The following is a 27,955-nucleotide window of genomic DNA, read 5'->3' as shown; positions in this document are numbered from 1 at the left end:
CGTGCGCAGGGGGTGGTGGCGTTAAAAAGCCATCGCGTCATCGCAATGTGAACTTTCTATTTTTGGCGGTCGTTTTATTCGAGTGCCGACTGTTTTCGGCGGGTTTTCTTCGGAGTTGGTCAGTTTTCTCTGGCCCGGACTTGTTCTGATGCCTCCCAATGGGGATTGTTTATTATTTTTGTCCGGCTGACCACATCACTCGCAACTACGCACCGCTTGTCGGGCGCCGATTGATGGCTTTGGGTGACGTGCGATCAACTGGTTGGGGGAGTGTGAAAGATCTTGGTCCTGGCGGTGAATAACATGGCTATTTAAGGAAACTGAACATTTTTAAAACGGAGGAATCAGCCAGAAAGGAGTGCTGCTCTGAAATACAAAGAAGTGGAAAGAAGGCTTGATTAGGTAGAGAAAGCAATTTTCCGTTTTGCTATACATCTATAGAATGGGACCGAAGCTGCTTCTGAACTTAGTATCCAATAACCACTTTCATAGTTATTAACTGAGAGCTTACTTTTCAATTTAACATACCTTATATTGTGTGACCGACTAAATTCTTAAACCATTCCAATTAAAAAAAAATGCCGAAAAACTTTTTTTACAAAAAATATTCATTAGGTATCTTATTTTGTACCGTTTCAAAGCATCTGGTGTACCAGTAATGTGTCTAAGTTTCAGAACCAAGCCATGGAGACGCATGGCTGTTGAAGAATAGTCCACCGAGAGTTTTACCGGCTATACTTTATGCAGTGGCATAAGAAGAGGGGAATTGAAAGGGCAGGTAAATATAGGAAAATTCTTTTTTCTGCTATCAATCAATATATCAATAGATTAATCAATTTTGAAACATTTGATACTTGTCAATAATGTATGCCTTGGGGGTCCGTAGCCTTGAGGTTACGCTTTCGCTTCATAAGCGGAAGGTCATGGATTCAATTCCCAGCCCCTCCAAAAAAAAATAACCCGTCCAGCCACCAGAAGACGCCGCACGGAGGACCATGCCTAGGGGAGCACATCCATCCTCCGTCAGTATCAGATGGTGACTGAGACAAACTGACCCACTTCGCAGGCAGCTAGCCTCAAACGACTCAGGAACACGGCAAAAACGAACCACCGCAAGAGCAATGGACTATGGCTTATGGAAATCGATTGGACCAACAGCAGAGCACTCTCCTACCTGCTCGGTGTGAGAGCAAAAGAGCAGAAGAGAGTGAAAGCAGATGTAAATATAGATTAGTTAAAAATAGAACTGTATCGGTAAGGAAGATACAGATAAACTGATTCCAGCACAGTAGTGGCCACGAGTACGGAGTGCCTTGAAAAAAAAAAAAATAATAATGTATGCCTTTTTTTAAAGCAAAACATTGTACACATAAATTGTATTTTTTTTAATTGTAGTTTGTGCTCAAGGATCTTCTCCTATAATGCTGGCTTATGGAATATTTGATAGAGATTTAAACAGATACCTTCACAGCATACTCTAGGAATATTTTTTGGGAGCTCTAAAGCTGGAATTCATATACAAATTAGTGCGTGAAAAATATTACCTTGGTCATCTAATTGAATTTAATTGCATTTTGTACAAGGTTTATGGATTGTGCTACTTTTCCCCGAATGTCGGTTCCCCGAACGCCAGTTCCCCGAATGACCATTTTCCCCGAATGCCCCAGTTCTCCGAAAAGTGATACTGTTCAAATAGGAGTTCTAATAGTTTTTAGTAGCAGGATGGTGAACTAGAAAGAACGATAGGCAATCGAAAGAAGGAGGTATTTGGTCTTTCTCGACTATACACATGTTACCAACAATGCTGAGGACGGTAAAATTCCTAAGAACCGCCAATCAAATAAAGAAGGGTGCATATCAGATGACCAGTACGTTCACTTCCCTGAAATGTGAACAGTTATGACAAATATGATTGCCAAAAACTTTTCTGGGAAGTGGGGTATTCGGGGAAATGGGATATTCGAGGAACTGACATTCAGGGAACTGGCGTTCGGGAAACGACATTCAGGGAACCGACCTTCGGTGAAAAGTAGCACAACCGGTTTGTGTGCCATACAAAGGTTCGTCCCCAGATGATTTTTTCAAGTAATTTTTATTGCGCTCGTTTTGCCAGGCAGTGCTTTGTGAAGCCCAAGCAAAAGTGTTATTTTCCCGCGTCTCAGTTAGTCTGCATGCGCTAAGTAAAGTTAAAAGTGAGTTGTGGCAGCTTAGTGAAGGATGAAGGATCAATTGGTGAGCTCGTTTCATGCTTTCATTCCAAATCTGTTAACTATATGTGACTTCACTTTTTATCAAACTATGAATGATTCGTCACTATAAGTGTCGGCATTATCTCTAATGAATAAATGGTTCAACACTACACGTGAAGACTTGCAAAAGGTTCACTTTGTTCAACGAACTTTGAATGGTTCGTTATTATAAGTGTCGGCATAAGAGTGTTCTGCGGTGGTCTAGCCAACCGAGTCCGTTTTTTTCATGGGAGTAAAATATGATAACACATGCTCTCGTCCTGAGAACGGTAGGAATATTGCGTTTAGGTATTTGTTTACCTACTTTGAATGGTTCGTCTTTTGAAGTGTCGACATTATTTTCTTCTGCTAGGAAATTTTTCATATTAATTGAAAATATTATATTTATAAGCATGTTTATATCTTACAAACAATCGTTTATCATGGTCTATTCGCTAATCAAAGTGAATCCTGTGACCCAACGATCCTCGCCAAACAAACATCCCTCCCAGTAAACTTTGTAGAAGTAAAAACTTCCCAGATTCACGGTCTCCAAATGGCAAAGGTTACACACTAACATTCCTTCCTTCAATGCCACCTGACCGCAAGAACGTGGCCGGTGCCGTTGTTAATCCTGTATAAATAGAGACATTGAAATATGCACACTGAAAAATATGGCCAATCCCAGCCGAACTTCTAGTTGATTCATTGTGTATCTTCACTGACTTCGGTCAATCACGGAATAGCAACCATTGATATGTGAAGTCAGTCTAAGCTAAGCTAAGACTCCTCCAGGGATTTCTCTAGGAAAATCTATACATTCCTCCAGCTTTCCTCAGGAATTCCTTTAGGAAATCTCTGATGGTTTCTTGCAGAAATTGTTCCGGGGATGAGCTGGTAGAGAAACGATTATATATTCTAATGAAATATGTTTTTCGATTCTATGAGATTTCCCGGAAAACCATTTCCTAGAATGCCATTTCCCGGAATCCATTCATCAACACAGTTTTCATAATAAAAAAAAAGCGTTGATAAAATAAAGACTACGTTGCCGAAAAGTATATTAAATGTTCCAGGGATTTCTCCAGGAATTCCTCCAGAGCTTTCCTCGTGAATCCCTCCATATAATGCTGTAAGAATTTCTCCAGCATTTTTTCCAGGAATTTTACCGGGGAATCCTATAGAAATTAATTTAGATTTTCTCAACAAGCTCTTCCAGGGATTTCTCAAAAATCGTCTTCAGGAAAGGTGTTCCTGGAGGAATCTCTAAAAAAATCGCAGTTGAAATCCTGGAGGACTTACTTTTTTATGAAACCCTGGAGGAACCCATGAGTTGATCTCAGTAGGAATTTATATAGGAATCCCCGGAGGATTTTTGGAAACCCAGAACGAACCTCTGGAGAAATTTCGAAGGGAATCCCTGAAGGATTATGTTTAAAACCCTCATGAAAAATGAATGAAATTTCCAACATTGAATATGATAAAACTATACATCGCACCCAGTGTGCAAACCACCGTGCCAAGTCACAACACGCAGCTGTCAAACAGCGCAACAGATGCTTGAACAGATTACCTGGAAAAATCATTAGAATAATTTAGGTAGTGATTTTCGTTTGAGAATTCCTGAAAAAAACTCTTGATGAATCTCTATAGGAATTTTTGCAGTTATTTCCTGTAAAATCCATAGATGAATTTTCGGTGGAGAATCTCCGGAAGAATTTCTGGAGTGATCCCTGGAGAAAATCTCGGGAATAATTCCTGGAAGAATCATCAAGAGGACTACCTGAAGAAATAACTGGGGAAATATCTTAAGTAAACTTTAAAAAATTGTCTTAGTGTAACTAGGATAGAACCACCAAGAAGACTACCTGAAGAAATAACTGGGGAAATATCTGTAGTAATCTTTAAAAAATTGTCTTAGTCCAGGATAAAACCTTAACAACATTTCTAAAAAATCCCTACAGTTTTACCTTGTTGAATCCTTAGAGGTGTTTGTGGATTTTTGAGAATATCTTGAAGAATCTCTGAAGTAGTCTGCAACAATTCCTGGGAAGTTACCTGAGGAATCCTTGAAGAAATTCCTGAAAAAATATCAGTAGAGATTTTACTGGAGGAATCTATGATGGAATTTCGGCAGAAATCCCTTCAGAAACTCCTAGCGAGATCACTATAGAAATATCCCTGCAAGAAATCATGAAATAATCATTGGAGGAATTCCAGGAGTAGCTTCTGCGAACTGGTTGCGAACCAAAGTTCTTTCTGGAGGAATCTCTGACAAAACGATAGAGATTATTTTGGAGTAATTCCTGATAAAATCTCTGGATGAATCTTCGAAAGAGTTCCTAAACAAATCTCCGGAAGAGTCTCTGGTGATCTTCAGAGAGGATTTTTTGAAGGAATCTCTGGAAGATTTCCTAGAGGATTTACTTGAGCCCTATTTGAACTGGTCCCAAAATTTCGATTTATGTCAAAAGTTCTAATTCGTCAGCGATAAAATGTCTTTTTATTTCAAGGGCAAAGACATGCATTATAACTTGTCGAATGATGCCAATATCATCATTTTTTCCGAATAGAAAATTTTATGATTGGGATGCCCATACAGCCGTAGTGGTAAATGCGCAGATTTTCAGCAAGACTTACCTGAGAACCATGGGTTCGAATCGTACCGGTCGAGCATCTTTTTGGATTGGAAATGTTTTTGACTTACCAGGGTATCTTCGTACCTGCTCTACGATATACACATGCAAAATGGTCAATCAGCAAAGGAAGCTCTCAGTAAATTATTGTAGAAATTCCCATAAGGACAATCTCATAAGGATAAACTGATAAGCAGAATTTAAGGTTTGGTTTTTGGCATGGGATCTGGGTGAAAAATCATGCATTTTTGCTGTGTATGGAAATATATAATCGGCTGGAAATGACCACATCACATACTATCGAAACCGGTTCCGGAATACTTCAACCAAATCCGGCCAAATCTAGTTTTTGGTCTTCTTGATGGTCTTGTAAATCGGAATGAAAATAAATGAAATTTGAATCGTCGTACCATGTATGCGTATAAACTACTGAATATGATATGTACCAGGTTCCTTCTGAAACAGGTTCCAGGTGTCCATCTAGTAAAATGCCTAGAATGGCCATACTCACAAAAATCGGTTCAAAAATGGATTTTTGAGAGCGTTCCAAAGTCATGGGTCATTTTTGTTACTTAATTTATAATGTGTCACTTTTTTTGTACCGACGCTTTAAGAAGTCTCTTTAATCTCCTTTTAGCACGAAAATGCTAGTTTTCAGAAGTTAAGGAAAGTCAGAAAAATTTAGATTCCTATCTCTTCTCTCTACAAAGTTACAGCTCCTTTACCATGCCGATTGGCCAAAAATGACCGCAATGCACAAGGAAAGCTAAGTTTTAAAAACCAAATAATAAAAGACTAAGTTCATAATATTTAACTGAAAAATTTCAAGACTGAACGGTACGCTAAGTACCGCTTCATGAGTTATTGGGGCTTTTGTAAATCACAGTTTTGGGCTGTTGTCCCTAAGAGTACCATATAGTCTCAAGATTTTGCGAGCTAGTGTTATAAATTTCAGTTTTATAGTTGAGTTTTGAAAATGTAATGACAGAATATTTTGTGTGCTCAAATATATGGTGATTTTTTTGTGTTTTTTTTTATAAAGTGCTAAACAGCACCATCTACGGTAGTTATAGAACATAGGGATCTGGATCCTATTCTTGGCACTTTTGATTCATTTCGGCAGTGGGTTTTTTTTTAAGGCTACTAAGCTCATATTTAGCCACAATATGCGTCGTATTGAAGTGCTTCTTGTTGCAAAGTTTCTTGAAAATTCGGCCGAGAAAAACCCCCCATGCCAAAGTGAATCATGGAAGTACCCAAGTAGCTCTGCACCCTAAGTGGCTTCAGGAGAAATGTCGAAGTTTATGGCTAGGATGCCTTTCTAAAATTTTAAACTGATCTAGACCTCAAAACTTATTAACATCAAATCTAATAGAATAAAAATATAAAACAAATTATTAGAAAACACTGTCGAAAACACCAAATCCCTAGGATGTATATCCAGAGTACTAGAGGTTTAGGTCGTCGGAAACAGCAATCTGCCGCAGTGTGCGGTGGAGCAAAAGTTCGTTGAGGATCAATCCTGTAAATGTTATTTTTTTTATCTTTATTAACGAGATTTTTAGCCCTGGGCTAGTTCACCTCGGGACCAACGGCTTTACTTCCCTTCCGAAGGAAGTCGTCACTACAACTGTTTTTTTGTCAGTGATTATCTCGGGGATGGGATTCGATCCCAGGTCCTCGGCGTGAGAGGTGTGTGTTCTAACCACTACACCAGGTCCCTCCCCCCGTAAATGTTATAACTAAAAAATGGTGAACACTTTTACATAAATTTGTTCAGCAAAATTGTAGCCAATGTGTTGAAGAGTGGTCATTTGGCACTCTTTTCTTTTTAATTGTTATATTTTTCTGAAAAATATAGAATATTCCACTAAAGTCGAACTTCAGCACTCCTTACTCTACAGATTTGTGCTAAACTTTTTGGTAATTCAATTCAATGAGCATGCAAAATAAGACTTTTGTATTAGACAGTTAGAGTTTTGAGTATATTCGCAGCCTCCATAAACAATTTGTTGTTTTTATGTGGTCAGATACAATACTTTTCCCGAGATGAACTAGCCTAGGGCTAAAAATCTCGTTAATAAAGATAGAAAAAAAAAAAAAAAAATACAATACTTTTCCGAATACTCATGAACCATTTCACTAACGAAAGATTCAAAACTGATAGCAGACAACAAATTCTTCTATGGATTGACATTTGATGGAATTTTAATAGAAATCACAGAAACATTCGTCGGGGGGTCAGCAACGCATATGTCCTTTTTGATTGTTGGATTACCCTCGCATTTTTTTTTTTTTTTTTTTTTTTTTTTTTTTTTTTTTTTTTTTTTTTTTTTTTTTATTAAGGCACTCCGTGCTTGTGGCCACTACTGTGCCGGAATCAGTTTTATCTGTATCTTCCTTACCGATACAGTTCTATTTTTAACTAATCTATATTTACGTTTGCTTTCACTCTCTTCTGCTCTTTTGCTCTCACACCGAGCAGGTAGGAGAGTGCTCTGCTGTTGGTCCAATCGATTTCCATAAGCCATAGTCCATTGCTCTTTTGCGGTGGTTCGTTTTGCCGTGTTCCTGAGTCGTTTGAGGCTAGCTGCCTGCGAAGTGGCTCAATTTGTCTCAGTCACCATCTGATACTGACGGAGGATGAATGTGCTCCCCTATGCACGGTCCTCCGTGCGGCGTCTTCTGGTGGTTATTTTTTGGAGGGGCTGGGAATTGAATCCATGACCTTCCGCTTATGAAGCGAAAGCGTAACCTCAAGGCTACGGACCCCCCTAACCCTTGCAGTTTAACTTAAGATATTATTTTAAGTTTGGCAAAAAGTTTATTGGTATCACATTTGCACAGTTGAGAAAAAATGAAGTTCACTTATTTCTCACTGATTTATAAATGTTTGAAATTAATTCATTGTCACCACATTCATGGAGTAACACTGGATCAAAGAAATTGGAAATGGTTCACATTAACAATAAATCAGCATAATAATACATACATTTCCATGTTTTTTCGCTGGTTTGATTGAAGTTAACTACTTTTCCCATGGCTTCAATTTTTTGTCGGTATTTTGGCGTTTTGGAATAATACACCGTTATTACTGCACAATAATATTTCTAATATTTGATAAGATGTTTCAGATTTTTTTGTTATCCGTTCTCACCCCCATCGACAGTTATCTTGATTATTTTCTGTAGATGAACAGATATTAAATAGATTCCATAAAAACTCTTAGTCAGGATTTTTGAGGAAAAGTTGGAGGTATTGCTGTTGGAGGCCCTAGAGAAATTCATGGGAAAAGTTTTGGAGAAACCCGCGCAAGAATTAGTGAAGGAGTTTCTGTAAAACTTGCAGCAATTATCGTGATGTTTATTAGTATCTTGAAGTTAAAAAAACTAAAATACTTTTAAGAACGATTTCTATCGGATTTCGAATCAATTTTTATTGGTTATTACTGGAAAAATATCTGGAAGAAATAATTGAAAACTCGTCTAGGATTCCATGAGGATGTTTTTAACAAATCTTTGCAATATATAAAGAAAACCGCATGAAAAACACTTTAGACAAAAAATGTACACCGATTTTAGTACTACATAATTTGATTTATTTATATGTATTCCACTAAACAGTTCTAATGTATATTATCAACATGGAAAACAATATTTGGAAAATTCTACTGGGCTTCCTTGAAGAATTGTTTTCAAATATTATGAAAGAAATCGTCCAGAAATGTTTTCAAATTTTTTCGGATGAATCTCCAAAGAAGACCTCCGATTAATTTCTAGGGGCATTCCTAGTGCTATCTGGAGAAAATCCTTCAAGGACTGATAAAAAAATATCACTTGAATATCAACTTTGTTCCATTTTAATTAATCGGTATTGAATTTTTTGAAAAAAATGAATTAAAGTTTCTAAATAACTTGGATTTCAAGCTTTCCAGTTTTTAGGTAAAACTGCTGCCGTTCCACATAAATTGCAAAAATGTTGGTTGAGCGATTCCATACAAAATGTAAAATTTTGTGAACCAGAATTATTGAGATAAATACTGAATTTCTTGAACCCCAAGTCCGCAACACCTTGAGCCCTCTAAAAAATTCCCTTTACGCCTATGGTAAGGTGTCTCAGTTTCAAAAACTTCATGGAGACGCATGGCCGCTAACTCATTCATGTTCCTTACTGAACGTTTTAACGGCGGAAGCTTGCGATAACCACTTTTGATTATATGTACAACAAACGGCAACGGACATTTTATGACCTACATCGTTAGAGTCTATTTCATAAGCGCAAAAGTTATTTTCAAATATAGCAGAAACAACCCACAAACTGTCCGTTCACGATTATCATCCCAAAACCATTGGATAGGAATCGATTGCTGTAAAATGCATAAACGTACCATATTAACTTTGGTATAGCCAATTGCTATAAATCAGAGCTTTGGCGCCTTAAATCTAACGTAGATTTCAAATTGTGAACCGCAAATCACACCAAAACTCGTGGAAAGATACCCATTCAACAAAACTCATCAGCGATATCGATTAGACAAAAAAAAAATCCCACCAGTGGCACGCTAATGGGCGCTAAATTACCGCTTATAATTCCTTCATACTTGACGTGCTATTCCCACCGGTTTAGCATCCGTCGTACCCTTTAGTCATGCGACCCATATATACTAACTGCGGACAATCTCCCGCCCTACACAACTCATGGCTGTAGTAAATCTAGGCGCCTAACATGGCAACGCACTGAAACCAGCTCGAGCCGGTTTCCATTTCTATCCCCCACTGAGCCATGACAAAGTTAGTATACAAGCTTTAATTACTACCGACCCAACCAACCGAGAGCGAGCGAGATGGAGAATGGGAGCGCTGCCTCTGAAGGTCGTCCCACGTCCGGCCGTCTCACAATTTTGATCCACTGCGAGTGGTAGGGGATTGCAGCGAAATATGAATTTCCGTGAAATGGTACATTTGAAGTAAATTTTATCTCAGTGTAAGTCGTTGCTCTGCTTTTTTTTTAGCTTGAAGAACCACCCAACCACCAGGACCATGCCAATGTGTATGACCCCGACCTTCACATCAGCCACAATCAAGGAAGTGTCGCTTGGTTGATTCTTATTTTTGAACTACCACTGACTGACCGGTCGGAGGATGCGTTCCTGCAACAACGATTAAGATGTCATAGGCGCACAGTGGCTTTAAACCGCCATTGTCGCGCTTCTAACAATTAGCTCCTTGGGTTGAAGAGATATTTGCCTTTTCAAGTGATCATGAAAAAGTTCAAGTCTTCAATCCAGGAGTAAAGAACATGAAAATTTTAAACCACTGTGCGTCGGAAAAATTTGTCGTCGAGGTGCGACAGCATTTCACAGTCCGCGAGGGATGCCAAAGTGCAAATTAGTTGGCAAAGGGCCCACCACCGCTCAAATTGCCCGTCAAGTGCTGTTGCACTTTTCTGTCTGCATCGTGCACTTGCTCGGACGGTTTGGTGAATGATCGAATCTGGGTCATTGCTCACTCCGGATTTCAATGTGAAGACTCAATGGTTCAACGTGCCCGCCCCGTGGCATGTCAGTCAAGTGGTCAAACACGAGATCGCTCCCTCGGCATAGTGCGCACGTGCGGCTGACGTGAGGCGTTTGTGGTGGTTTTTGCGGTTGATCGGCGCAGAGAGCGTTTTGTTGCATTCCCGGACCTGTTTAAGTGGCGCGATGGGATCAAGATGCTTCACTGCCGCCAGGAATGTTTGTTGATCTTCACGCAAACACTTTTCCCGCACGCTATATCTAGGTTAGGTTCGTTGAGGTTGGTTTTGAGTGGGAAAATGTTTACGAGGGCACTAATTTTAGATTCGTTGAGCGAAATATTAAGTGGAGTGCGAGGAAAATGAGAATGTGTAGATATCTTTACTTCTCTTGTGGAGGTGTTGTGGTTGGATTGGAAAGAAACATTACGCATCTGCGCACTTGTTTTGTTTGGCAACGCTTGTGCTTCTGTTTGATTCATAGAACAGTAAGAAAACCGGATGTTGACCATCTGGTTGTTAGTAGAAACCCTATGTTTGTTTGAGTACTGAAATTATAAATAATCAATCAGATAAGAAGCATAACAAGACAAGTTTAAAACGAGCTCACCAAATAATTTAGAATCCTTTCATAAATTTCAAACCAAAATATCTTAAATTTACACTTCAAGTAATATTGACGTCAATTATACTAACAAAATCTCAAATATTGAACGTAACATGTCGTCTCTTGGATAATGTTGCATACAAAACTTCGTTTACATGATTACACTCTGAAAATTATTGATCATGCCATATAATTTTCATAGTAGGATCGCGAGTGCGTTGAAATTGCCTCACGGATTCGAATTTTACTTTACATTTTGGTATTGCAATGTCTCTTTTTTCAACAATTAAATTTGTTAAAGTTTCGAGAGCATTGTCAATATCAGGTTTTGTTTGCAAATAAATGCTAGCATCAAGATTAGTATCAATGCATGTTTCTTGTGTATTTCAATCGACTCAAAATAATTGTATTTGGAGCTCATAGAATTGAGAATCGAGAAAATCGAGAATCATAGGATATTTGAAATATAACAGAGACATGATCAGAATCAAAATCAGAGTCACCAGTTAGCTACAAACGTTGCTAGGATCGGTTAAGACCAAATCGTAGAAGAGTTTCTAGAAGAGGAAAAACAAGAAGGGCAATCAGGGCATTGAAGTGATAAATATCCTGAAGAGCACTCGTCAAATAAAATTCTGCCGTTGAAATTACTTTGCGAATTATTACACGAGCGATGTTAGGCATTGAAGTTATCAGTGACAAAATTTGTTGACTTATTGCTTGTCAATTTTCGCAAATCCTTTTGGAGAAAATCAAGTTGCTTCCCAGAGCACTGATAAGGCAAAGAGGCAGCTTTGAAAGTATGTGTACCAAGTTGTGTTTCAATAGAAACACTCAAAGTTTCAAAAAGTTTGGTTTTCAATGAAGAAAAAGATGATGTTTTGCAACTCCCCCACATGCACCAAGTCGATTATTACGATAAACGAAAAAGTATAGATTTCTTTTTAGTTTGGATACAGGCTTCAAATAAGTTTCAGTAATAACCGCTCTTGAGGCGCTGCAGTACCTCAATCGGAATTTCTTGTGTGAAATAAACACGAGTGGAATATCCATTCCACTAACACATTATTTTAAACATTTTAAAAACACTATTGAGCCTTAGCCTGCTCGGTTTTACTTCACTACTAACTACTTACCGGGTCAGAAGATACCGTTCGTCGATACCTAGGACAGGACGTGACGGCTCATCTAAGACTGCCCCGTTGTTTTCACTCGTTGCGTTACGTTGAGGATACATAAGCCAGTGCTACCAGTATCCTTTTTAAGCAAATCTTGCGAACAAATTCTAACGTCAAGGCTCATAATTTGGTTGTTTCTTGCACGCTTCTTTCATTTAGTGCAATAGAGGTTGCTGATTATTTAAAAAAATCAAGTTATATTCAAAACCGGCGATATTTTTTGAAAAAAAAAATACCAAATTTTCATTAAATTTCTGTCAACTAAATATTTTAGATAATTTTAAAATTGTAGGAGCACACGCGACAAACTTAAGATCGAATTTAAACAGATTTGTAATAATAAGATTTCATGAAAAATTTCCAAACTGTTGGTGAAAACTCTAATTTATGAACTGGCAACACGGCTGGGCTGGCCACAATGTGCCCTGTTGTAATCCAACTCAACGATGTGAAAGTTGGCCTTTGCCAAAACGACCAATGAGAAGTGGTCTTTTTTGACAGACAATTGGTTTCGTTTTTATACTTTGACCTGACACGTCTTGTCTTAGGTCAATACGATGTTTCCTTGCGCTTTATATCACGTATATGGCAACCCCAATCCCACCTTATCGTTCAACGCTCCGTCATCGTAATCATCGTGATCATCGAAATTTCAAAAGCAGTTTTTCTGTTCAAAACTAAAAATAGAATGCAGTGAACAGCACTGGCATATTGACGACAGTTGTCTTCTTAGGGTTCCGGTTGATGATTGCAGCAGCCCATCTTCCCTCGGACCAATGGAGGAGTTTTCCATGTTGCAACGAACATAGGAACACGAGAAGTTCCATTACTCGGTTCCGAAGATGGACGATTCATCGTCAACCACTCGGGGACATCCAGACTTTCTACCTCAAGGATTTGCTGAGCTATTGTAAACTGGAGGAAACTTGCATACCAGATTTCTCGAACTTTAAGATGCCTTAGAGATTGCCATGATTCTCTTTGGGGCTGCAAAGTGTACCATAAGTAGTCCATTATTGGCTGCACTCTGTAGAATCTCTTTAGTCCACTGAGCTATGACGGGTGTAGTATCCTTATTCTTATCTGAAACCCCTTAGCATTCGTCACTGGATGACACGTTGATGTGCGTCTATTAATGCCTCCGGTCGTCACAGCGCAGTCTGACGCTGATCAGGAACTGTGGTACACTAACCATCGCTACTCGATGCCGGGCTTCCTGAGTTGGTATTCCTCGCTTTCGGTGGACTCAACTGCTTGGAAGAAGTCGTATCGTTATTTAACAAATTCAGTCCAAACGGCAAGGTGCTTGACTGCTTGATCGGTTCAGGGAGATGAAGGCTAAAGCATTTCTTCCGTAGGGTCTCCTTTACAGGCCAGTTGGGCAATACAGTTTGCGCTGCTGATCTCGGGTGCTCGCAATGGTCGCTGGTGGTGATTTCGTTGGCTTGATGTACCATTTCCTTGTTGTCCTTGGGTGATAGAGACGCAGTTCCTCATCCGCAACGCAGTTCCTTTCCCAGAAAGCGTCGAACTCCAAATATTCCAAAGTAAAGCACTTCTTTCCGGTTTGACGAGTATGAGCCGCTACTTCAAATCTCGAATGAGTGAAGAGCATCATTCGATTTGGTGATGTCTTTACGTTCTCTATTGCGCGGAGGGCTCCTCCTGAGCGAACTTCATTTTGTTGGTAGTGGTTGTTACTCACAATGGCTTTACAAACGATAGCCTGCCGTGCTCCTCTGTAATGGGCTCCACTTTGCCACAGTGCCTTCCTTCAAAGTTTCACATAACTAATCAGAGAGTTCCTCCTGAACGGACTTTGACTCTTTCTCCTCAGATGGCTGACTGTGCTCAATCGTAGGGAAGTCTGTGGTAGTCTCTGTGAGGAATGGCTCATTCACACAGGGCGGTCTTGAGAGCTCATTCAAAGCGGATTCTGGATTCCTCAATCGTTACAGCCGTCACAGTCTCCGCGGCTTTATGGTGTGACTGCTCTTCTCTGGAATGCGCGGACTGCTCCTTGGTAGCGGGTCCCACTTGGTCGGCACATGTCACTCCTCCGATTGATGAATCCACATCTGACTATTCGGACACTTCCTCTCGAATTGTCTCCTAACGGTGTTCAAGGCACTTACTTCGCTGATGTGCCCTGATTGCTGGCATGTTGGACGTACGTTTCGGTGAGGAGTTGGGCAAATCGGAGAATACTTGCTCCTTTGGAGCTTTCTTCGGTTCGATGTCGGTCGGGATGCGTTCGAGTGAGTCGGCACTGCATGACTCAGAGACCTCTTCTTCGGTGGGCACTGACAGACGATGAATCCGGGATGGTTTTGGAAGTCGGGTTACTTCACTAGCATGCGAATTGGCTGCTCAAGCAGGTGTCGCTGCGTTACGCGGTACTTTAACGTTGGGGGTTTTCGGGTTGGAGTATCCTCTACGAGCAGACTCCGTCTGGTATCGATTCAAGAACCTATCCGAAACTCGTTCATCGCTGGCTGTACATTCAACGAGAGGGATCACGCTGGACGGCTCCGACTAGATCTTGGGTTTCGCAGCGATGTACGGCATCTTCGCTCTTGGTGAATCAGAGAGCTCTCTCTGAGCGCACTCTGACAGCAATCTAACTTGCAATTCGGCTGTTGATTTGCTAGGGATTTCAGTGCAGTACGGCTTTGAGAGTGCTTGAACTCCATTTGATTTCCGTCCGTCGCAACGTGATGTGGCGTTTTCACGATGGCCCTGCTAGAGCACATCTCCTGGCCGTACTCTGACCGCTGTCTATTTTGGGAGTTTTCAAAACTAGACGTTCACTCTCTTCTATTGACAACTTACCAGCCAGGCTCGCGGACAACTGCTCGATCTTCAACAGCACTTCGGTATGAAGCTGGTCGAACGTAATTTGTGGCTCATTATGCTCTTAGAACTCCGTCGCAGGAATCTGTTTCAGGATCTCCTGTTGAAGGCTCGTGTAATATCGATAGTGCGTATCCAGATTCTTCTCGTAGGCTCGCAGCAGTGTTGATCTCGTCTTGGATAGGTCATCCTTCGCCTCCTTCAGGTTACGAAAAATGTACGCGACTTTTCGATTGGCTTTGTTGCGTAGATGGATTAGATTCTGTATATTAACCATGCGGGGTATCACAGCTCGTGGGGTAGATCGATACGGATTCCTCAAACTAGTCATCTTGCTGACTAATCGGGTTTTCTCGAATGGTCATCTTGTTAACCACGGGACACAAATGCCGGATCTGCTGCATGCCTTACACGCCTACTTATGCAGGGAAAACGAGGTCTGCTTCTACAGATACCCTAGTTGATCAGCAGAAGGCTTCGCTGCTACCGATCGCCTCACCGACGAGTAGATGCCTCTCACTCCTTTGATATTCTTGCGGTGGCAAGAATGTCACGCCTCATATCGACCTCTCGCAGATCGGCGGGAATTCCTGCACTGGTCGCCTTGAATACCTGGGTAAACCGGTCCTGCTTCTACTGTGCTCCTTGTTGATCCGTAGAAGGATTCAATGATGTCGAACCTCTCGCTATTCCACAGGATTTCCCCGTTGACCAGAGAGAACGGATGCTTCTACTGTGCGCCTCGTTGACCAGTAGAAGGCTTTAACGGTACCGACCATTTTGCTGATTGGTATGAACCTCTGTTGTGCAGAGATTCCACACCCTATGGTGTTTTTGCCGGTGGCAAGAATGTCATAGATATTTCAGCAAAATTAGCTTAGTTTACCTGTTTTTTACACATATAAATTGATAATCTTGCGTTTGGAACTGGTTGGAAGCTAAAACCAGCTCACGTGCAATTTATTTCAAACTAATTTTTATTCAGTTTTATGCACACCTGTCGAAGAAAATATTGTAATCATATTATACCTATGTTAAATGACATGATATAAGTCCAAATTCCTCGAACAATAATTGAAGAAGTGATACTTCCATATGGTTCGAAGCAAACTTCATTACTTTTTTCTTGCTTTTTTTTTTCTTTTCTCAGTAATACATGAATATTAGCGGTGTTTTAAGGTAGTTTGGCGTATCTGCGCGTGAGTGACCACGCACTGATGCTGGCTTCGGGTTGATTGGATGCTGCTGGTGATGATGTTGCTTCCGTATTTGACGTTTTTTCTCATGCTCCCGGAGCGGTCGATTCGGGCGCGAAGAATTGCTATACAGCATTTTAAATTGAAATATATAATAACGAGTATTCCAATTCATTATACATAAAAACTATTTGGATACATTAATACATAATCCGATAACAATTTTGTAAGTTAATTTTACACCAACTTGTAGGTGCATTTTCTGATTATTTTTTGTTGGGACTATCCATTAATGTAGAGACGGACTGCGAGTTTCCTGCGGTGACAGTGGTTTTTCAATACGATTTGAAACAATTAGAACGGTTTTCTTATGTAGACAATTTGCAGGGGAGGTGTTGTAACTGCCTACTAGAATATCGGCATACGAGTTTGCTTGGGTAGTTACGAAATTAAAAGATTTGAACGGCTACCCGATGAAAGAAAATTAGCCAGAGAATTCTGATGGGTATGATTCATAAGCCAGCGATCGTTCACTGAAAAATGAGAACTATTGGATATTCTACCTGGGGAATTCCGGGAACGAAAAACTTTACCGTTCATCTTTCTGGCACGAGCCTTGACGACTCGCTTACGCAAAAGGCAGTCCCAAAAGTTAGACTTATTGTTGCCCCCGCAATTCACGCATACAAACTTGTGTAATGTTTTCCTTAACAGGATCAAATCATGTATATAGCATCCATGCGGCAATGTTTTGTTCCATGACCCCACTTTATGCACTGACGGCACTGAGTGGGGTTCTGGAAATTTCTTCCAGGTGTCTGGAAATGTTCCCATGTCACACGGACATCGAACACAAGTTTTGATTTCTCTGAAGCTTTAATATTGTTTAGAGGCTTTTTGTTGAAGTGAACATAATAATATTCATAAGAAAGGGTTCTGAAGAATGCCAGATTGGGTTCTCATGTTCCTTATGATTACTTGGACTGGGTAAAACACAAGTAAATCATTTATTCTATTTTTGATCTCTTCAGGTGACTTCTAGTCACTTGAGAGACCTTTCAAGACCATTATATACAAACTTCAGTTTGGTCGTCATAAGTAAAAAAATACGTGCTTCTTCTCTTCAATATGTTTGAGAAATTTGTCTAAAGCATCTAACTGTTTACTCATTTCGATTTAAATATCAATATTAACCATTTAACCTTTGGAAGAAAGTGCGCATTCCGGAGAATCCTCTCTTCCATTTTTGCCACTTCTAGTGACAGTTTTAATACCCATATTTTTTAAAGGAAGTTTTGAGTTCAGATATTCAGCCTTCCTAATGTAACGTGACGTTTAAGTTCTAGAATTTAAGAGAGTAATAGAATTTGGCCGATTAAATATTCTAATATTCAACTATATGATGTAGTTTTATAAAATAAATGTTGTACCAAAATTTAGCGACATTTTAGGACAAGTTAATTTAGTGTTATTTAAAACAAGACCGATGTGAATAAATGTATCAGGTATTACTGTTTGAAAATTGTACGTAATACCATTCATTTCAATGCAAGTTAACTACAGCTTACCTACTAAAAATCGCCAATAATATTCTACGAACATCGATTGACGTGAAACTTCGCCAATGCTGCTGTGGGACACTTCGCTGTATTAGCAGTACACATTTGCACTAGTTCCACATTATCCACTTACACTGACTCGCTACTACACAATAAATTGACATTGTATTCAATTACGGAATATTGCGCCAACCGCTGCAATCGGTGTGTTGAATACCAACTGCTCAAACACCACTCCCCCCAACGTGTGCCGGCTTGTTAGCAGCTGCACCAATTGTAAATCCCATTCAACCGGATAATTGTATATTACAATGCCGGCTTGGCGAATGTGTCGTTTGCGGCACTACAGAAAACTAGTTACTGCCAGTTGACGCGGTTCAAAGTATTCCCCTTTTGTAGTTGTTACTTGTTGGTAAACCGATACTTCACCGGCGCCGAAAGCCACGTGGCTCCACATGGTCGACGTGTCAATTTCAAACTAGGAAGGAATCTAACAAGCTTGTTGACAAGTTGTCACTTAAATTTAATTACCAGATCAACTAATAGATCTTTTGTCATTCCTTAACTAGTATTATTTCAAACATTACATTCATTTATTATATCTAGTTGTTCTAGGTACCAGTCCTTGATATGTACTTTACTTCATATGATTAATTTAATGGAGCCCCTTTCATCGTGACAACATGTCTACTTGAAGGTTTCAAATAAAGAGGTTTTGGTTTATGTGGGAATATTATGAGTTGAGTTTTGGAAGCATTTGAAGAAATTTTTAATATTTGCAAGTATGAAGACTCCTCACTTTCTACCATCTACTACAGATACAGAGACACTGCACGCAGGCTTCTTTTGCAAAACTAATTGTTCTACTTTCCTTCCTCCTCTCTCCCTATTAGCCAATTCGACCGCAATGGACCGGTTCGAGCAAATCCGAAGTCAACAACTACATCTTCGGCAACATGAAGGACAGCCTGTCGGATGTGGCCGCCCAAACGGTGGCCGGTTCGACTCTGCCCCTGGTCGGGATGCCCCGCGAGGACGAAGAAGCTGGATCGTACAACCCGTTTGAGCACCGAAAGCTAACCCATCCGACCTCGGACGTGGATACGCTGGTGCATCTGCTCAAGGGTTCTCTCGGATCAGGAATCCTGGCGATGCCGTTGGCCTTTCTGCACGCTGGTCTATGGTTTGGGCTGGGAGCTACACTTGCTATCGGTGCCATCTGTACCTACTGTATTCACATTCTAGTTAAGTGCTCGCACATCCTCTGCCGGAGGGCGCAGATTCCTTCGCTGGGTTTTGCGGATGTGGCAGAAACGGCCTTCCTAGCTGGACCGGATGGAGTCAAGAAGTATTCGCGACTGGGCCGATTCATCATCAATCTGTTCCTGGTGCTGGATCTGATGGGATGCTGTTGCATTTATATCGTGTTCGTGGCCACCAACGTAAAACAGGTGGTGGACTACTACACCCACAGTCACTATGATGTTCGGTACTACATTTTGGTGTCGTTGATTCCTCTGATATTGATCAACTTGATCAGGTGAGTTTTCTCTAGGATATTAACCTTTGCGTACCCAAATCATCAACAATTCTTCTAACTTCCCGCCCCAGGAAACTGAAGTATCTCACACCATTCTCGATGATCGCGAACATTCTGATCGGAGCGGGCGTTGGCATCACGCTGTACTACATTACGACGGACCTGCCGGCATTTTCGGAGCGCAAGGGCGTGGCCGATGTGCACCACATGCCAATGTTCTTCGGCACGGTCATCTTCGCCCTGGAGGGAATCGGTGTAGTGATGTCGCTGGAGAACAACATGAAGACACCGCAGAACTTCATCGGCTGCCCCGGAGTGCTCAACATCGGAATGACGGTGGTTGTGGTGCTGTACGCTCTGGTCGGATTCCTCGGTTATCTGAAGTACGGCGAGGACACCAAGGGCAGTGTGACGCTGAACCTGCCAGTGGAGGATATGTAAGTGGAATGGTTTTTCTAGGTGGAGGAGGATATTGATGAATGTTTTCTGGTTTCAGCTTGGCTCAGTTGGTCAAAATCATGATTGCCGTCGCCATTTTCTTGACCTACTCGCTACAGTTCTACGTTCCAATGGAGATTATCTGGAAGAACGTGCAGCACAACTTTAATGAACATAAGAACGCAGCTGAATATGGTATTCGTATTGGACTTGTGGTGAGTAAACTTACATATTTTTCATGTTTATAAGATCTCTATGTGTTTGTATGAACGATGCCATAAAAATGAAATTTAATTTGATCAATGATTGGGAGTACAGTGTAATCGCTATCCAGGAAGCAATCATTTCTATCAAAAATGCATCTGTAAGGTTAGGTTCGGGTATTGGAAACATATCATGAGCGACCGTTTATTATCTACTGATCGATACAGCTTTGATCAGATTAGGGGTTAACATTGCTGCATACACTTTTATACCGTAAGGACGCCATTCACCGCTCATTTAACAGCATTTCAACATGTTAAATTCTGTCAAAAATCTGCTGTTCAATATTTTCACAACTTTTTGCACTAGACGCAAGATAAAACATTTGTTTTTGTAGGAAAAATTTGAAATGTGAAAAATGTATAATGGTACCGAATGACATGTATGCCAATGATACATGTTTAGGGCGCCATTCACCGCTCATCCGAAGTATAAGGCCTTGTATACAACACTAGTTGGAATTAATTTACTTTCATTAGCTGGTTGTATTATTTGTATTATAGTACAACAACATATTAAACCGTGGCAACTGAAAAGCTTTTTCAAATCTGCCATAATAAAATCATTGTTAAACTCATGTTTACCGCCTAAAACAGCCTAAAATAGTTTTTAAAAATGATCTTCAATATAAAATCATATGAATTTCATTCTGCTACAATCCATTCTGGTATACTTATACATGCCAATAACTTTTATTGCAAAAAATTGTTTAGATTTTTCAAAACAATTCAATGAGCGGTGAATGGAGCATGAGCGGTGAATGGCGTCCTTACGGTACATGATTTAACCTTTTCGGGACTAAGCAGCACAATTGTGCTGAACTTTTTTTTAACGTTTACAAGTGGGATTCACCTACTGTCACTCCGTCTTCAATTATGCATAACCAATGATATACATTAACATCTCACGAAGAGATCAATTCATTGCCACCTAGCAAGAGAAGTTTTATCATAAAGATAAAAAATCGTCCGTCCTGAAAGGGATAACCCTGGGGAGATGGTACAGAGATTATTTTCCATGTAAGTGAAATAAAAGGGTATTGATTGATTCAGTAAATTCTTTTATACTATTTTGTTTCTTATATGTTCATTTCAAATTAATAATTTTCTATGTTTTGATTAATTATAACTTGTATAAATCGATACTTGCTGGATGTTGCAAGCCGTAATTTGAGACAAAGCGGAATAGTTTGTATTTTGGAATTCATTTTTCACAGAACTCAGAACCTATCAAACTTTTTAATGTTCAACTCTTTTGAGCATGCGATTTAAACTGAGGATCTTTGTCAATTGATATGTGAGATTTCTGAGATTTTTGTTAGAAATAAGTGGTTACCGTGCAAGCTCTATGCAGTTCAATTGGAGTGGAAGTTCAGTGTTGTATGGTATGAAGACATTTGATCAAACATTATGCTACCGAATATCTTCCAGATCTCCAGGAAATCATCTATAGTACTAATAGAAAGGCCAACCCTTCTGATAGCTCCTTCATAGGCAATATTGAGCAAAGAACTTCAAAGTGAACTCGAAAGCTTATCCACCAGAACACATTTTTCTTCACTCAACGCAAGACTTTTTGTAATCAATGATCATATGATGAATCTGCAAGTTTCCAAAGTTTCTTTTTTTTTTAAGAATCGATCATGAATTTATGGTTAATATTTGATGAATCGAAGCCAAACCTCAAATTGTCAAGAGCGCAAATCTGGAGAACCGATCATCAGTTTAAGCTGAAAACATAATATATTGGTCACCGCCAGCTTGTGATCAATCGATGAAATTTCCAGTTTAAACGGATGTTTGGTTTTCAAGATTTGTGCTCTTGAAATTTTGACGTGTAGCTTCGTTGCATCTTCATCTTAATCGCTCCTTACGATGACCAGAAGGGTAACGACCAATCTAGTTGCCTGCGTAGTAGTGCAATGTTGACAAAATTTTCTTTGTTTGCTGTGAGAACTGTCACAACATTGCTTTTGTTTGCTGTGAGAATCCAAATATAAACAGAATTGCTGCAAAACAACCACTTCCCTGTTGGCCTGCCGTTGACCGAAAGCTCAATGACGTCAAACAAACATCGATACGTTTTCATTCTGAGGAAATCGACTTGTGTAAGATTGATTGTGCATTGGTGTTCGTGGCAGTTTGCTTGGGGACCTCTATTGGCCTACAAAGAACTCCTCCAGCTATCTCTACTGCTGAACAGAACACATGGAAGTGTGTGCGACGCATTGAGAAGCGTTATATGTATCTCGGTAATAGGGTAACGACTGTTTACATCATTCTGAAATACTAACGGTTGGCGCCCGAGGCAAAAAGTACAGACAACAACCTTTCGAACATTCAGTTTCTCTCACTGACTGCGGAGCAGCGACACTGATGTTTGTATTCCACTCAATGATCGTGCTACGCTCGTTTCTCAAATTTAAACACAAGCGCATGGAAAAATGGTAGTCGAGAACTGTCAAAACGTCTAAACTGTGAAAATAATGAAAAACGTAAATTATTTACAATGGATTACCTGCTTTGCTATTGTCCACAGTTGATCAGCAGAAGTATTCTGGTTTTATTTTGTATGGGGAAAGGCATCCAACTTCAAATTTCTCATAAATGAAAGCATTAATCGAAAAAATATTTGGTAGGCGTGATAGCCATCATCATTGCGTACAACCGGTAACAAATATTTTTTCGAAAATAGTTTCCAACTTTGAGAAATAATTCGTTAGATGCTTTTCGCCATACAAATATTTTTCGCGTTACCTTTTAGCGATTTTTTGAGCATAGACACTAGCGCATGTGCGTTATCAGGACGTGCATTTAACCCATTAAGAAACAGGATCGAAAAAATAATGATTGAAAATTAAGCGTAATGTGAATAGATAACTTTTTTTTTAATATTCAATGAGAATATATACCGGATGAGGAAGAAGGCATTCAGTGTGCGTGACATCCGTGTACGGTACAAAATGTTTCACAACTACAAGCGAGCGAGCTCCCATAAGAAGCCGTGTAAATTAGTGACGTAGTTATTTTTGTTTACGTTTTTTCTCTTTACTAATACATAGCCATCGCTTCTTCTTCCACACCTTAGTATATATTCTCATTGCTCAATATTTAGTTCAACTTTGATGCTTACTTTGCTGCAGGATTCGTTTGCCACTGAAAAAAAGACATCTATTGCCAATTGGCGCGCTCCAGTTTACGTTTCTTCTAATGTCAAGAACAAATTATTCCTTCCAACTAACTAGTAGTAAATTTTTCTTCTTACTATTTCTTCACCAGAGAACGGTACAGTATTGTGCAGCTTTCGCTACCGTGCTTGAAAAGTTCAACCATCCTCAAAATATTCTGATTATACTATGCTAAAGAAAATATAAATTCAATTACATAGAAAACAATACCTAGATCATGTGCTATACATCTTAATTAAAAATAATATTGAGATTAAAAAGTTTAGTTTAAATCTTAATACCCGTCATAAATCTAATTCATGGGTACTTTTTTTCATCTCCTGTGTAGCTGTGGTAGCACCCAGATTCGAAATGAGAGGGTAACGCCCGCTGCCATTTGAGATACGTCTCATCGTGAATATCCGAGCCATCGCTCAAGCACTTACTCCCTGTCCAGGCCTGCTGCTTCTTCATGTATGCTGGATGTCTGACCCAAGTTCCTGCACTAAAACATGAAAGTAGGTGAACTAGCGCGGTTCCGGTATGACAAGGTAATCGCAGATGTACTGTTTCTAATGTTCACTTAAAAAAACATGTGAATTTTTGAAAAAGCTTCCTCAGTACTTTTCAAACATTTCTGATTTATTATTGCTCCAAACATAAGCTGGAAAAAATGACAGATTTTCATTTGGTTAACTTAGAAAAACGTCATTATACTGAATATTTAAAAGATTAAAAGTAATGAAAATATTCAGATGACTTGTTGGATTTTCATAAAAATAAAACAGTATTACGGAAAGATTACTCCGACTCTTCAGAAATACATACAGAATGATTTGAGGAGCCCAAATACAATGGGGTGTAAGTCACATTTTTGTCGGTTTTAAGTTAGGAGTACTGAAATATTCGACTGTTTCAAAACTTTCGAGCAGTGCTTTCTGTTGATGTTTCCGTCAAATAAAAACACAAAATTGGTAGAAGATTGACTTGAATTTGGGCTCACATACAATTTATAAGGAGCGAAGAGTTGCTAAAAAAATTCAAATCCTTTTTCTCATAAGAAGATTTTTGTTTCTCACACCCCTTTGCGTCAACCTTCCACAATTGTTTTGTTAACTCCGAATAGAATTATCTAGGAATTTGTTATTACGATCTAGATAAGCGATTTCAATATTTCGTCTGTTCTTTTAGTACTTCTAATATTTTATATGATTTCATGAGCTTGATAATTGAGGGAGTTAGGAGCAAAGAAATGCAAATGACAAAAACAATTAGAAAATTAAAATAACGCGCTGTCAGCTCTCCTATAAGACGCTGCCTCCAATTTTCCTCCCACCGCAATTTCTCAGCTGATCTGAATCGAGTGAAGCTGATTTTTCGTTTGTGTCTGAGGCTTATTACCTACCGAATTTCACTAGAATCAATTGAACGACAGCTGAGAAATCGCGGTGGGCGTAAAGTGCTTAGCAGCGTTTAATAGGAGACCTAACTGTGTGTAAATGCTTTATTTCTAAGTATATTTAATAGGAAAAGCGCAGTTTCACATCACACAGTTTCATACCGGACTTGCTTTGAGTCTAGTATTAAGTTTTAGTATCCGTTCAATAAAAAATTAGATTTTTCAGTCAGATTGTGTGTCATTTTTTTCAATGAATTCGGTATAATTATTGAAAACATTATGTTTATTCTTCAAAAAACGATAATGAATATTGGAGAAGGGGCCCTGTTCAGTCGTACGACGCTACTTAGTCGCTATGCTCTCGGCACTTACGTCCATCTTCCGGAAACAATTTCGTATCCCCGTGGTCAACTGCTTCGTATCTTCGGCCCGCTAATTATTTGGGTACACTAGGGTACTGAGGGCGACACAAAAATCCTCAATGGGACGGCACTGGGACAAGTTGGTTGGGTTCCTTTCTTGCAGCACGTATGGTAGAACCTGAGAGAGAGGAGACAGCTCACTGACAACTGGTTTGTTTTCTCGGCTTCTTTGATTTCTTCTTATCATGTTTGGGTTGTGCACAATGGTTCGGAGCTGGGAGGGAGAAACCAATACAAAATTTCTCTACGTCACAGTGAGCCGAGATTTTGCTGTCACGAACTGTCACTGTGAGCCCGGATCTTAAACAATGAACAAACATGATAAAAGCGCGTAACTAGCCTAAGCATATTTTTGCATTTCATCAAATATAGCAAAAATCGAATTAGAATCAATTCATGCACATTTAAAAGTAACGTCACGAGTAACGGTGCAATTCTTATTGAATGTAACGTATTGGAATGAGGCTTTTTTTTACTGTTTTCATTAAAACTGAAAATTAAACGCATAGAAAACTGTGGTCCTTTTTCAATGTTTGTCCAGAAAGATCGAAGGCACACAACAATTGAAAACTAGCGATTTTCACTAAGCCTGCCTTGATTGTCGTTGGCAAACTGGAGTTATCTTGCAATCTGGAAAACAATTGTATCCAATTTCGTGTGTAGTATCGGTGCCTCCCTCCCAGGTTCGGAGAGCACAAACTGAGTCAAAACCATTTTCACATTCTATTTGTTATCAAAAAGATCATAAAATAAAAAAAATCCATAGCAATTTGAGTCCAATCGATAATATTTAAATAATCAACGATTTTATATGCAAGAGCACAGGAAAACAACCTGAATTTTCGATCATATCCAGTTTTAGTTTGGCCAAATTTTGACGGTTTTTCACGCTCTGCCCTTCGAATGTGCGGTTTTCCAGTGACAGTTGATGACAGGTTCCCTTGACTTTTGGGAGCTCGCAGCTGTCTCCTCTCTCTCAGGGTAGAACCATACAACACACTCGTAGAGTGATTGCTGTTTCGACGCCATCTTTGATTGCACTGACAGCACCCGATCAAAAAGAAACATGCCATCATTTTTAGGGAATCCAGAGAGCAATTCTCTTAGAGATTCGTCCTCACTGGAACAGAGCCTGCTGCTCAGCTTAGTGATTTATGCGCACTTTCACAGTTATCAACTAAGAGCTTTCTTTGCCAATGTTGCCATTTTCCCATTCGTATATCGCGTTTTTTTAAATAGAACTTTCACATTTCTAGCAAAGCTAGAAACTTTCACCTAACCCGGCTATCGTGGGTGCTAATGGGGTTTATGCTCTGTAGTTCTCACTCAACGGTCTATTACGAACACACGTCTCAAGTGTGGCACAGAGAAAACAGGGGAAACTACCCTGTACCACTCCACCTCTATTTAGCTTGGGCTAGAAGTTCGATTATAATAGATACTCCTGTGCTTGTTGGGTCGGTGGACTCGACTGCACTGCTCGTCATGCTCTTTGGGCGGACAGTGGTGGAAAGTGGCGAACATTTCAGCTGAACTGGAACACAAACAAACGCTCCCGAGCGTAGCGCTGGTTTACTCGCATCTGTCGTGCTCCCGAGTTACTGATGCTAAAAGTGATTCGTGAACGTGTTCGGAGCTGTTCAGAGTCATATTGTACTTCTGGGAAAAAAAACTGCTTTCCCTCCGTGATTTATGGTTTCCAAGGGTTTTTGACTACAAACTAGTAATTTACTGTCGATTTGATAGTCATACAATAAGTTTGTCTGAAAAAACCATAATGAATCACACATTGCTCGGTTACTCGCGAGTAAACGTTCCCGAGTTTGTTGACTCTTCTTTTGGCATGTTCTCCCGAGCAGACGGGTGCGGACTTACTCACACTGCCAGTTCTATGTTTGTTATGCGTTGGTATACACTCGTGAGCTGCTTCGTGATGCGAACTTTTCTTTCACTGCGGGCGGACCGGTTGGATGCGGACCGGTTGGATGCGGGCGGACCGGTTAGCAGGCTGCTTGGGCACGTCAGGAGTTAATCATCAATATTAACCTCCTTTTCCCGAGCAGCCTAGATAGCCGCGTAGTGTCGGTAGCGGTTGTTTCAACTGGCTAAGAATTAACACTACGGACTGCCTGTTCCGGTGGTAAAAGTCCACCTCACAGGTGACCCCTAATTTATGGTGTGATGCGTACCGTGCCTAAGAATGAATGGTTAGGGGGGTCTAAATAAAACCTAACCGCTAACGGAGCCTGTGGGGTACCAGGGCGCCCTCCACAGTATTGAGTCCTTCCTGTGCTACCCGGAGCAATGGTGCAGGTGACCTTGTGTTTCTCCGAGATAATCGGCTGCCCTTCTTCAGTCTCTATCCTGAGGCTTAATAAGGGTGGGATTATGAATATGTTGACATTTAATTTAAATTATCACCTATATGGATTCGCATTATGCGTTTTACACAGTGTATTCTGTGCTCTTTCGCCTTTGGCGACTTTAAATAGATACCGATCTGGTTTTTTCGTTGCTGGTCTTTTTCGTGCTGAGTTTGCAAAAAGCTTAATCCTGCCTAGTTTGGGTAGTGGCTACGGTTAGGTTAGCTCAGATCAATCTTCAGCATAAAAGAACAGCAACGATCAATCTTTGCAGACTCATGCAAAATGGTGCAGCCCAAGTGGCGCTAGTTCAAGAACCCTACTTTCGTAGAGGGAACTTCTATCTAGGTAACCTTGTGGACCCAGTTTTTGCTACTTTTAGCAAGCTTGAAATGGCAAACTCGCGCTCCATGCCCCGCGCATGCGTGCTCGTTAATAAAGCAATCGTTGCTACACTCATTTCTGAGTTAACTACCAGAGATGTATGTGCTGTCACAATCGATGTTTCTGTTGGTGACCTCAACAGGAAGTACGTCTATTGTTCGGTATATTTACCACATGATGAACCATCCCCAACGGATGACTTCAAACG

General features: G+C 40.0%; 1 protein-coding gene and 1 long non-coding RNA gene across 3 annotated transcripts in view; one reads left to right on the top strand and one right to left on the bottom strand.

Annotated features, from left to right (window-relative positions):
* Nucleotides 1–27,955, top strand: part of LOC5568890 (proton-coupled amino acid transporter-like protein pathetic) — a 130,701-nt gene that overhangs the window by 89,079 nt on the left and 13,667 nt on the right. For both annotated transcript variants that reach the window (XM_021845772.1, XM_001658166.2), the window contains exons 2-4: nucleotides 18,665–19,311; nucleotides 19,383–19,748; nucleotides 19,808–19,964. In XM_021845772.1, coding sequence (XP_021701464.1) covers nucleotides 18,665–19,311; nucleotides 19,383–19,748; nucleotides 19,808–19,964 — 1,170 coding nt within the window. The remainder of the gene's footprint in view (nucleotides 1–18,664; nucleotides 19,312–19,382; nucleotides 19,749–19,807; nucleotides 19,965–27,955) is intronic.
* Nucleotides 150–18,484, bottom strand: LOC110676739. The gene is made up of 2 exons (XR_002500678.1): nucleotides 17,781–18,484; nucleotides 150–366 (listed from the first exon to the last, which is right to left on the bottom strand). It is a non-coding gene; the product is annotated as an uncharacterized LOC110676739 (long non-coding RNA).

Source organism: Aedes aegypti, chromosome 2 (assembly GCF_002204515.2).
Source record: "Aedes aegypti strain LVP_AGWG chromosome 2, AaegL5.0 Primary Assembly, whole genome shotgun sequence".
Taxonomy (NCBI): domain Eukaryota; kingdom Metazoa; phylum Arthropoda; class Insecta; order Diptera; family Culicidae; genus Aedes; species Aedes aegypti.
The sequence above is the reverse complement of the archived record's forward strand: the minus strand, read 5'-3'. Positions and strand labels throughout refer to the sequence as shown.